At 58.8% G+C, this 12,539-nt stretch overlaps 1 protein-coding gene across 1 annotated transcript in view; it reads right to left on the minus strand.

Moving 5' to 3' along the window:
- Window positions 1-6,412: 6,412 nt before the first annotated feature.
- The window catches only part of SPIRE2 (spire type actin nucleation factor 2), a 42,799-nt gene continuing 36,672 nt past the window's right edge, over window positions 6,413-12,539 (minus strand). Inside the window, exons 10-15 of the mRNA XM_065416643.1 lie at window positions 11,557-11,699; window positions 10,353-10,487; window positions 10,122-10,189; window positions 9,999-10,026; window positions 8,841-8,956; window positions 6,413-6,626 (exon numbers count right to left, since the gene is read on the minus strand). Of these exons, the coding sequence (XP_065272715.1) occupies window positions 6,413-6,626; window positions 8,841-8,956; window positions 9,999-10,026; window positions 10,122-10,189; window positions 10,353-10,487; window positions 11,557-11,699 (704 nt within the window). The remainder of the gene's footprint in view (window positions 6,627-8,840; window positions 8,957-9,998; window positions 10,027-10,121; window positions 10,190-10,352; window positions 10,488-11,556; window positions 11,700-12,539) is intronic.

Raw genomic sequence — 12,539 nt, forward strand, 5'->3', positions numbered from 1 at the left:
TCATTAGAGTTGGTATGGCAACACCCATTTTTTCATGTTCTCTATATCTATCTATCTATCTTCCTACTGTATTTTCCACTCCATGCATCTGATTAAGTGGGTTTTAGCCCATGAAAGCTTATGCTCAAATAAATGTGTTAGTCTCTAAGGTGCCACAAGGACTCCTGTTCTTTTTCCATTAGAGGAGAGTAAATCTTTATTCCCTACCCGCTGCTGCCCCCTCCTGCTGTCTACTGAGCAGGCACAACAGGGCTTAGCGTTCAGCTCCTAACAAGGTGGAACAGATGCTCCTGCATCTCGTGTTATCAATAGTCACCATCCATCTGCAGTTTTCAAGAGCTGTCCCTTTATCCTTCATACACACATACACAAAACTCCTCCAGTGCTAAGCTGGCAGCATACAGGGAATGGACAGTTTGTGCAGATTACTGAGAGCTCTAGGAATGTGCAATACCCTCATCTGCGGCTCTGGTTCCTTCCTGCGCTCTGGGCTCTGTCTGGGTTCTCTCTGCCAGCTCCTCCCCCACTTTCAAAAATAAAGGGCCTGGCAGCGCGTGAGCAAGTGACATTGTGAGGGACACGCTGCTCAGATGGGGCTGTGTTCCCCCAGCACAGTATGGGCGTGTGTGTTACACACCAGTGTGGTTCCTCAGCCTGTGCAGATAGCACAGTGACGCTTGTGAGCAGAGGGAGTGCGGGGTTATGCAAACTAGTTCGACAGGGCTGGGGCACTGGGTGATCATGCATCTGAGAGCCACGTTTACACATATGTTAATGAGACATGCTAGGGGTGAGAGACACTGGCAAATGGAGGCTCACACTGATACGGCACCTGCTGCTCCGATGACAGAGACCTTCCTGCTGCTGGCTGTCACCCAGGTGCCTTTCTCCAGCACTGAAATTCATACACACACAAACAACAGTGCCAGGTCCCGGGGGGCACCAGCCAGCCCTGGTATGGAAAGCCTGTCCCCACCTCTGAGCTCACCATCTCGACAGGAGAAAGCCATCCACAGCAGGAACAAAGCAATTCAGCCAGTCTGGAAAAGCCCCTTGCTGGGTTCCAGTGCTGCCCACCGGGATGGCTGCACCAGTAACCACAGGAGGGCACTCGCTCTGCAAGCCGAAGGCTCCCGTACAAGGCGCCAAACTCAGCCGTAGCATAAACAAGTGCAGCTCTCTGGCTTGTTTGGACAGAGACCTTTCTTCGATTGTGAGTTCTATGGGGCAGGGCTGTGTCACTGGACGTATGTGTGTAGAGCCAGCGCAATGGGGCCCCAGCCCTGACTGCGGCCTCTGGCTGGCACTCCAACACAAACACCTGAATACGTAGGAAACATGAATACGAATTTAGGGACGAGGTGCTGAAAAAGTTCCTGGGGAAAGCGCTCGCCTTCCTCTTCTCAATACAAGCCGAGCGCGGGCTGGCCCAGCAAGCTTGCTGCCCTGGACGCCTCCCCCCTCCCATTTCAGTAGCTCTCTGTGGCTCGGTGCAGCTACTACTCCTGGGGACGTTCTGCGCCAAAACATTTCACATTCTGCACACAATATTTTAAAATTCTGCAAGTTTTATTTGTCAATAAATAAATGCAGAGGCTCCAGCATGGCAGTGGGGAGCACAGGCCAGTGACTTGTGGAAGGTGGAAGCAGGGCCGGCTCTGGCTTTTTGGCCGCCTCAAGCAAAAACAAAACCAAAAACAAACAAAAAACAAAAACGGGGCGGCCAGAACGGCAAAGCAGAAAAAAACAAAAAAAAACCTGCTGCGCGGCTGGAGCGCGGGTGCAGGGGGACCGGCTGGGGGGGGGAGGGGGAGGGAGCAGGCGGGAAGGGGGCGGCCAGGGCTACAGCAGGGGCGCTGCCACGCGGCCCCTCCCGCTGCGCCGCCTCCTGCCGCCTGCCGCAAGGGCTCCGCTCCGGTCCGCGGGGAGGGAAGGAAGAGGACTGCCCTGCAAGGCGCTCTGGTTCTCCGCGCCGCCGCCCCCTACAGGGTGGCCGGAGCGGAACAACAACAACAACAACAACAAAAAAGTGGCTGTGCCGCCCTAGGATTGGGCGGAATGCCGCCTCGAACAATCTGCCGCTCCAAGCACCAGCTTGCTCAGCTGGTGCCTGGAGCCGGCCCTGGGTGGAAGATCACCCTGCAGCCCCCCCACGCCCAGGACACAGACTCAGCGGTGAGGCTGCACCCGACCCTGACACCGCACAAGGCCTGGGCTTGCCCCAGAAACACCCTGGGGTAGGCAGCATCCAAGTGTGAAGGGGCTCAGTGTGGGGGGATCCAGGTGTGTGGTGAGAGAATTTTGTGTGGGACAATCTGGGTGCAGGCAGCTAAGTGGGAGGTCTAGGTGTGGGGGGATCTGGATGCACAGAGGCTCGTTAGGGTCGGGGGTTCCAGGTGCAGGAGCAGTTGGACTCTGCAGGGGCTTCCAGGTGAAGGTGGTTGGGGCTCAGCAGAGGGGTCTGGGTGTGGGGGGCTCAGGGTGGTGCGGGGGGTGGGGCATCAGGGTGGGGGTTTGAGTGTATGGAGCTCAGTGGGGGGTGGTCTGGAGGCAGGGGTGGGGGTCTGGAGGCAGGGGGTCTGGGTGCAGGAGGGCTCCAGATGCAGGGGTTGAGGTTCAGTGGGGTGGGGTTTGGGTATGGAGGTTCTGAATGTAACCGGTGAGGCTTGGCAGCAGTGTCTGGGTATGGGAGGTCCGGATGCACGGGAGTTGGGTGGATGGGGGAGCAGCTCCCCATACAGTGACCCCTCCCCCTACAGTTGAGGAGCGATGGGGGAAGGAAGCAGGGGAGGATGCTGAGCTTCCTGCAGCTGGGGGAGGTTTCTGTGGGTGGGTCTGATAACTCCAGACACTGCTTGCAGGGGAAGAGGAAGTCCTGTCCTTTCCTGCCTCCAGCCCAGCTGGGACTAGCAGCTGATCCCGGCTCAGGGTAGGAGCCACTGGCTGGGGTGTCCCCAGCCCCATGGTGATTTATCACTCCGCCGGCTGCTCTGGGTGTCTGAAACGATGTGTCTGCTCAGCTAGGGACTGGTGCGTGACTGCTCTTGCAGCTTCCCTTTGTTTCCCTGTTAGAAAGTCATTTTTCTGCAGGAAAGCAAAGAAATCTGCGGGGGATATTAATTCTGCGCACGCTCAGAGGCGCAAAATTCCCCCAGGAGTAAGCTACAGCGCTGTCTGGGTCGGCCTCCCTCCACCCATAGCTACCCCGCCAGCTTCCCCACTTACCCAGCCCAGAAATCAGTACGTGCTGACAAAGCATTACGAAACAGCCACTGCAGCTCAAAATAGGGATTTATTAGTATGGGAGCAACCATATGTACAAGAGCAACCATGCCAGTCCAGGTGCACGTTATTTACAATGTACATTTCATCTGTACAGGATGGGCTGTGTACAAAACATTGGCCGATGGGTCAGCCATGGACAGGACACGTGGGCGGAGTCACCCTCATTCGCACGCGCCTGTCAACGCTGACAGGGGCAGGAGGATGAGTTATTGCAGACAGTGGGCAGGATGATAAGGCATTGTCGTTCTTATGTGTCAGCAAAATGTGGTCGAGTCAAAACAGGGAGAAGCGAGCGGGGTGGCGCCAACGCAGGCTAACCTCAGAAACCAGCGCCCATGGGCAGCGGAGCACCAGGGGTTTCTGCCAGGATGGTCTCTTCAGCGTGGAGAGGGGCTGCTAGGTCGTGGAGTCTGCAGGGGCGTCCCCCTTGCTTCCCCTATCACACATTGTGCAGTTTCCCAGGGAGGATGCCCCTTCCCCCAAATGCTGCCAGTTCCCATCCAGGCCTGGTTTGCCAGAGCTCAGTCCCTTCGTGCTGTGTGCAGAGATCCACTGGCAATTACTGACTTGATTTATGAGCACGAGCCAGTTGCCGGGCTGAGGCCTGATCTACAGTGCAAAGTTTTGCGGTAGCTGTGTTGGCTAGGAGTGTGAAAAGTCCCTCTCCCACCTGACCTCGCTAGGCTGGCTAACGCCCCAGTGTAGACAGTCATACCAGCAAAAGGGGGCGTTTGGCCAGCACAGCTATTTTGTTTAGGGAACTGGTATGAACTATCCCACCAAAGCACGCGTTTAAGCTGCATCCCCACTAGAAGGGTTTGCCAGTGTAACCAGCAAACCATTTCTAGTGTAGACAAGGCCTGAGTGTCTGTCTGGCCAGCTGCAGGCACAAAACCCAATCTGCCCATGTAGTCAGCCTGTGTGAAAGTGCAAAGTAGGCACTCCATGGCATGGGCCCGTGGTTTCTGAGCTACTGAAAAGCAGGTCCTGCCCCTGGACTTGTTTGGGCCTAGTAGGCATGTGTAGTTTGTATTTCCCTGTGTCACAAGTCACAAGACACAACACACCCAGGTGGTGGCACATTGTGGAATAGTCCCTTTAGTTCACACGGCTTGGGTGCTTTACCCGGACCGCAGCATGTGGGCAGGCACAGTCTGTGGGGAGACACCCGCCCACCGAGGAAACCTGATGCAGGAGCATGATTTTGTTTGGCCCAATTCCCCAGGCCTCTCTTGGCCCTGGGCAGGGAGGAGGGCATGGTGTCACTCAGCCTCCATAGGCCGGGCTACTTCGCACAAAGCATGCTCTAGACAAATACATTCGATGGGACTGGACTGTGCTCTGGGTGGCCTGGGCAAGACACCTCCCTTCTCTGTGCTTCTGTCTTCCCACCTGTGCTTGGGGATAGCGATGGCCTGGCTCCCTGGGGCTGGGCAGCCCCCTTAGTGCAAAGCCCTCCTCCGTATTATTACTATGAAGTGCAGAGCGCTGCCGGGGGCAGGGGATGCTTCACAGGCCACAGGAGCATGGCCGGCTTCATTCTAACCAAGCAGCAGCCTCGCATGCTCTGCATGAGCACGTGGCCAGCCTGGCCCTGGCTGCCTGCGGCTGCTCTCCCCCACTGCCGCACACGTACACTCAGACACGTTGCAGCCGGCCACCAGCCCAGCCCTGCCCGGAGCGAGCCCCGATGCCACACGCAGCCTTGCAGCACAAAGACAAACACATACTCCCAGCCGAGTGTCCGGTACAAAACTAAATCCAGCCAGCGCCTGCTCCACCGCCAGGGACAGGGGCACTGACAGCACCAGGCAGCCAGAGCAGCGAAGGGAAGGGAGCAGTGGGGGCAGGCAGACACTGGAGATCCCCATGATCCCGGCTCAATGACTGAGCTAGAAAGGAGCCATGAAAAGCCTTTGCTCTCAGTAATGCACAGGGGGTCTCCCCATGGGGAGCAGGGGGCCCCAGTCTGCTCCTCGGGGCAGGGCCACGCACCCCCCTCACTGAACCTCACAAGGCTCAACACCCCCGCTGGCTCCCAGGACAGGCGCTCGGGCCGTCACAAGCACTATGCCCTGGATTCAAACATAGGGCCTAAGACCCAGCCAGGGCTTCTAGCCAGCCCAGCTCCGCCAGGTGCTTTCGGTGGGAACTGAGCCCCGGGGGCCTCCCAGCCCCGGCAGCCGTTGACACCAAGGGATGAGCTGGAGTGGAACGGTGCCAGGCTGGGTGGGCAGAGGAGGGGGTCTACAGCCTGCGTCCCTGATCCCAATGGCAGGGGTTTGGCCACATGGCAGAACCAGCACGTTGCCTTGTGCTAGCCAGCAGCACACACAGGCCCAGGAGCCTCAGCCCAACGCTAGGACTCCGTTCCTTCCAGGCGAGTCAGAAGCAATGTAAACAGAAGGGTCTGAACAGTTCCTCCCCCAACACGTTTAGGGTCCCCACCTTCCAGACAGATCGCCCCAGCCTGCTCTGGGACCCCGAGGAACCGGGCAGGACCAGCTGCCCAGGTGGGAAGGAAGGAAACACGCCGGGTCCCGCTCCGACAGATCTGAGAGAAGCTGGGCTCCGAGTCACATCCTGGGTCCTGCCCATCCTCAGCCAGAGCAAGGGATTGGGTCCTTCTGCCCTCCCATGGGGAGACACCGAGCTAGTGGGGTCCCGGCTGTGCAATACGTGGCTTCCGACACTAGCCGCAGCCTGTGAGTCCCACTGGCTGAGGTGCCATCTCGCTGGTCACTAATGTCTATAAATATAGAGCTGTATATATATCATCTATGTACAGACGCACACCTCCATTAGCAGGGCATCGCAATGGAGGTCTAAGAGCAGCACGAGCGGTCAGGCTGGGGGCAAGCAGCGGTGTTTGCGGCATGCCAGGGAAGGATGGCTGGCAATTTTTAGGCAGCAGGGTCATCTGGAAGCCATCTTGGTTTGGTTCTTGCGCACGGATGTCGGTGGGGGTGGGAGGTGATGCCCAGAGAGTCCCAGCTCGCTGGGAGGTGTGCTCATTGGAGAGCCAATTTCTGCCAAGGTGCTAACACTGCGGAGTTGCTTGTGAGCCTGGCTCCTGGTGCCTGTGAAGCTCCCAGGGCCAGGCCCGGCGGGGCGGCAGAGGAGTCCTTCACTGGGGTTTGGCAGTGTGGGTGGGCTGGATGTAGAGGGATTGCGTCTTCCTGCCCTTGCGCGGCGTGGCGTTCAGGATGTCCATGCTCTTCCGGCTCGAGCTGATGACATCGGTCACGAAGCTAGTGCAGTCACAGCAGATGTCCTTCAAGATGGAGCCGTGGGCATAGATGTGGGGGAACTCCGCTTCCACCTTCCGCCAGTGCAGGGAGCTGCAAGACACAACCATGAGAAGCAGCCGTCCACTTGGAAATACCTCCCTGCTCTGTGCAAGGACTCAGAGCCCCCCCAGCCCAGGGAACTGCCAAGCCTATGATTTGCATTCTCCAGTGCTGGGGACGACGCCCCCTCGTAGCCTTGCCAGAGATCAGCCACAGAGAGAGAAAGGGGCGGGAGGGAAGGACAGAACTCGGTGGGGCACATGCTACTCCTGAGGGCATTCTGCACCAACAAATTACAAATTCTGCGCCAACAAATTACGAATTCTGCACCAAAAAATTAAAAATTCTGCGCACAATATTTTAAAATTCTGCAAAATTCGATTTGTCAAATAAATGTGGAGGCTCCAGCATGGCAGTGGAGAGCACAGGCCACTGGCTGCACAGAGGTGGGAAATCACTGTGCAGCTCCCCCATACGGACACAGCGGTGAGGCTGCACCCAACCCTGACACAGCGCAAGGACCGGGTCTGCCTCAGAAACCCCCAGGGCCCTGCCCCTCCGTGCCAGGTGCACCAGGTGTGGACAGGCAGCTCAGCAAGGCAGGATCCAAGAGTGGGGGGGTTCAGTGTGGGGGGATCCAGGTGTGGGTTGAGAGTGCAGGGTAGGGAGCAGGGTCTTCCCCAGTCCCGCTTCCTACCCCACTGTGATTTACCTCTCTGCTGGCTGGCCTGGGCACCCAAAACATACTGCTGGGGAGGGTCACATGACTGCTCTTGTGGTTTCCCTTTGCTTCCCCATCACAAAGTCATTTTTCTGCAGGGAAGCACAGAAATTTGCGGGGGACATAAATTCTTCGCATGCGCAGTGGCGCAGAATTCTCCCAGGAGTAACATGCAAGGGAAGTTGGAGATGGATCCATCAAATCAGACCGCACAGGAACAGCCAGAGAGGTAGGATGAAAACCAGGAGGGCCCGGAGCCATGAAAATTCAGGGAGCACATCACGGCACACAGGAGCGTAGAGCATCCTAGAGGTCGAGGAAGTGTGCGGTGGAATACAGCCCTTGGACTTAGCCAGGAGTTGGTGGCTGGAGATGTTGGTGGGAGCGGGTTTGGTGGAGTGGAGAAGCTGCAGCTGGACTAGAGGGTCCAGGAAGGAGCTAGAGGAGAGATTCAAGGCAATGGCTGTAGCCAGCAGGATCACTGAGCCTGGAGGGGATGGGGAGGTGGGTGGGTTTGACAAGGGAGGAGACCAGAGCATGACTGCATTGTGGGGGAGGAGCCTGAACAGTGGTGGGCCTTGATAGATTGGAGATCATGGAAGGGTGGGTTAGAGACGCAGTGAGTGACACTGCAGGGGGTGAGGAGGGAGCTCAGCTCTTGAGAGATGAGAGGGAACAGCACCTGGCGAGCCCAGGGCAGGCAGCAGCCAAGCCAGGGCGGAAGGTCACACTTGGAGGTGAGAGTCGGGGGTGCTCAGGGATTTACTGGTGGGGGCGAAGTTGCCAAGGAGGGCACGGGGACTGTGAGGGAAGGCAGAAGGGGAGCCAGGTGTCGAAGTCAGAGAGGAAGCCTGGCCAAGGAGGGGTCAGGGAGATGGTAGGGGACAGCTGCATGGCAGAGAAGACACCAGCACAGGGCGTGGCTGTGTTGGGAGGAGACATGACGATGGTGCTCCCCACTCTGGTTTGTCTCGTGCCCTGCCCGGGGTGCACGGAGCTCTGCAACCAACCCAACGCTCTGCACAGGAACCGCCAGGAAACAAAGAGCTGGGTTTGGCTGGAGAAGGGCCAGCCCAATACACCCCACCTCTGCCAAAGGGCCATTTTCAGATGTCTGTGGGATCTGGAGAGGGATGCCCGGCTCTCTACGGCCTGCGGTGCCCATCAGCCCAGCTACATAGGGGAAAGACTATCGGTTCACTTTGTCCCAGTCCGTCCTGTCCCCCACCCCATCCTGCCGCCAGCGGGGGCTGCACCACGGCTTTAGCACTGGGCGCTGCTAGCACAGACACTTACATCACCCAGGGGCCTGATCCTGCATTCCTCACATCCCCCATGGCTTCAGCCAATGCAGCCTCAGGCCTCTAGGTCATCCTGCCTCTGTCTCTCCTGATATCTAGCCCCTTGTCCAGTGGCTCCAGATCCCGGGACCAGGTGCCAGCAGCGGGAAGGCTGTACTGGAGAGGCCACGCACCCCCTGTACTGGACGAGGGCCTTGCTGCAGAGCCGGGGTGGGGCGGCAGGAAGCACTGGGGGGAACTTACTGGAAGGCGTCTCTCCTCCTCAGCAGCAGAGCTTTGGCATTCAGAGATCCGGGGAGGTTCTCGAAGCCCAGGGCGTAGACCGGAATGTGAGCAAGCTTCTTTGAAGGCATCTTAATCTGCAGGAGAAGCAGCAGAGGTCAGTGTCAGGTGGGCACCTGGGCACTTTCTGAGCTGCTGCCATGGCCACCGGCCGTCCGGCACAGCTGCACCAACACGTATGTCCTTTCCTGTTCCTGACACGGGGAAAAGGGGCAAGTTCCCCAGGCCAGAGGTAGTCACAAAAGCGAGCCAGCTTGAAGCTGAAGTCCTGTGTTCCCACCCAGAGGATTTCCTGGCTGAGATCACGGCTCATCTAAGCTGGGTGACTTACGCAGGGATTGGGCCACGTTCTGTGCCAGCTTGTGCTCAAGGAGGGACCACAACGTGCTTAGCACAGCTCTCAGTACTGAGCTCACACAACCACAGCATCACTCCAAGCAAATGCTTTCCCACAGGCCCCAGCTCCCCCCACAGAGGGTCCCCCCGTGTCCGCGTCATTTCTGACCAGGCCACTTCCTGCAGCAGAGGTGGGGAGCGGTGGCCCGAAGGTTACAAGTCAGTTAAATGCAGGGGCGTTGTAACAGTTTGTACAGGGGGTGCTGAGAGCCAATGAACAAAACAAAACCCTGTGGATAATGGAAACCACTTCAAGCCAGGGGGGGCAGCAGCCTCCCCCCCAGCACCCGGAGGTCCAGCACCCCTGGTTAAATATGGGGGGCCACAAAGAATCAGCCCCCTGACCCTTCCCACTGTGCTATGGCCAGTGTCCTACATGGTGGGGGGACCGTAGTGGCCAGGAGTTAGCTAAGCAGGGGCCCCAAAATGCTACAGTGCCTGCCCTTCTGCTGCCAGCCCACAGCCAGCTCAGCAATGCTGCGCCTTGGCACAGCGGGTACATTCACATGCCCACTGCGGGGCTTCCAGGGCCCGCCCCATCACCATCCCACTGGCACGCTGCACTCTGAGATCACTGCCGGACCTGCTACTTTGCGGGGGGAACGACAGTGTCCAAAAATGAGACAAGGTGCAGGTGCCCACAGAGTAAAGTGGCAGGAGGCCCCAGGCAATGGGCACAATGCGGATGGTTCTCTTGGGACTGATTCATGAAGCGTCTCTTACCTTCAGGCTGCAGGAGGTGCAGACGGATCTAAAAGCAGAGAGAGAATCCTAAGGGTCAGTAAAGAACCTCATTCCCCTGCCCCCCGTGCACCCGCCCCCCAAAGCAGGGGTCCTTTCGCTCACCTCTTGCAGAAGAGACAGGCTTGGGGCCAAGAAAACAAAGGGAACTTTGTTCTGCAGCAGCAGCATATCTGTAGGTGGAGAAGGGCCGAGGTAAACGGTCATGGTCTGTATTTGGTAGGATCCCTACACCCCAGGGGCTGTCTGCTGGCCCTTTCCACACACGCTCACGCCCTAGACCCCAGGCAGTCGCTCACAGGGAGGCCATAGTGCCATCCCATCCCCAGCCCTCACCTTCCCCTTCTTCAGGCTGTTGTAGAATTCCTTGCTCGGGAGGAATTTCTCCATCTCGGCCTTTACCAGCACCCTGCGCACGTCCATCATCTCCTCCACGGTGAGGGCCAGGCTCTCCACGGGGTGGCTGAACTCCTGGGTGCAGAGAGGGGGAAGGCACTAAGCGGGGCGCAGTCCCGTCCCAGGGCCTGGCTGATCACTGCCCAGCCACAGCCTGAGCTGAGCCCCTTTAATGCACAGAGAGGAGGGACGGCATTTCGGCGGGGAGCAAACGAACCCATGATGTGTCCGTGGCCCAAGCACCTACAAGGGCCCTGGAGGGGATGCAAGAGGGAGGCATGGAACGGAGACTGACAGGACAGCAGCAGGGACGAGCTCCCAGGCCCTGCCCCTGCCTCCCCCAGCTCCCCTGCATTTGTACCTGGCTGCATGAGGGCCCCACAGCCATGGCTGGGTTTGGAGGGGGGGACGTACAACCAGGCCAGCCATGTGCAGCCATATTCATTCCAGAGAGAAACCCAAACTTGGTGCTCTTTATTTGCATCATTTACTCTGCTATAGTGACTGTGGGGATCAGATCCCCCAGCCTGGGATCAGTCCTGTTCTGCAGTATCTCCTCCACCCCCACCCCAGAACTCAATCAGTGCACTTCTATCCTGACCTACAGCACCCTGTTCATTTTGTCCTAGCCTTCCCCTCCCTCCAGCTCACTGATGCCCCTCAATCCCGACCCACAGCCCCCACTACTCCAGCCTTGGCTTGCCCCACCCACAGCTCTGCTGATGCCCCTCAATCCCGACCCGCAGCCCCCTGCTGTTCCACTCCGAGCTTCACCCTCCTTCAAGAATGTTGCAAGTAGAGACTAAGCCGCGCCAGGCCAGAGCTCAGGGCAAACTGACCAACATTGTCCAATTAATTTCAGGGGGATCTGCCCCCGGCCCCAGCAGCCTGACCATCCTCCTCCACTCACAGGTGTCCCTCCACCAGCAGCAGCCTGAGCCCCAGCCCACGAGCCCCACGGCAACCTGGTGCAATCCAGTCTGGCCTGGCTGCCCCCCCCCCGGGGGAGCCAACGTTATTGAATCAAGAGTCGGCCGTTTTCTGGCTGTGAACGGGCGTCTCGCTGACATACTGGGGGACCTGGTCAGCACGGCTCAGGGCTCTAGCGCCGGACAGCTCGGACGTATGCAAATCGGACACTTACCAGCCACAGATGCTTGGAGCTGCTGTCTGGGGTGGAGCTGGAGCTGCCCTCTGACCTCTCCTCCACAGCCCCGAGGGAGCCGCGGTCGGCCGTGAGTGGACCAGCGCTAGGTGGGATCTGGTGGTAACTGGCTGGGAACGAACCTGGACAAGAATAACGCAGGCAGCCAGAGTCAGTCCTACTGAGCTCTGCTCCTCCCTGATCATCAGCCGAGAGGGAGGATGGGAACCCTCCGGCCCGGGACCAGGACTAAGAGGGGCCTGGTGGGAAGGAGGCTGTACAGGGTCTGGCAGTGGCCAGCGTGGGGAATGGGCTCCAACAACTGCACTTCTTGCTGGGACAGAGCCGGATGCGGGAGTGACACAGAACAGGGCCAGAGCCAAAGGCTGTGTGCCACGAGGTGTCCTCTAGAGGTGCAGAGCTTAGGGAGAAGGGAGAACCCTGACGGTGGTTTTGGGGTGTCCTGCAGGGGCCCAGTGCTGCGCTACAACATCCACAGAGGGCAGAAGACTCTGGGCATTGCTAACCAGCAAAGGGTTCCACAGGTGCAGGAACTAAGGGTGCGGGGGCTGCTGCAGCACCCCTAGGATTTACAGGGGCTCTACTCCTGGCCCCGCTCCCGGGGTCCCAGCTGCTGGCTCCGTGCCCGAGGTCCCAGCTGCCGCCTTGCGCTTGGGGCTCCCCGCCCATCCCCAGTTGTGGCCCCAGCCTCGGTCCCCTTGCCGCGTCCCCCCCCTCCTGGAGCCGTGGCCCTGCTCCTGGCCCCGGCTCTAGGGGGCAGCGAGGGGCGCGGACAGGGTAAGGGGGGGGCGCAGCTCCCCCACTATAAGAAGTGTTCCAGCACCACTGAAGGGTTCTACACTGTGCAGCTGAGATGCAAAGGAGCTCCTGGCAAGCCAATACAAACGAGGGCTGGTCCCCAAACCCGGACTTTGACTGGAGCCTGGCACCCCGCTGCAAAGTCTCCTAAGGGGGGGCACCTT

The sequence above is a fragment of the Emys orbicularis genome, chromosome 14, assembly GCF_028017835.1.
Source record: "Emys orbicularis isolate rEmyOrb1 chromosome 14, rEmyOrb1.hap1, whole genome shotgun sequence".
Classification (NCBI taxonomy): Eukaryota; Metazoa; Chordata; order Testudines; family Emydidae; genus Emys; species Emys orbicularis.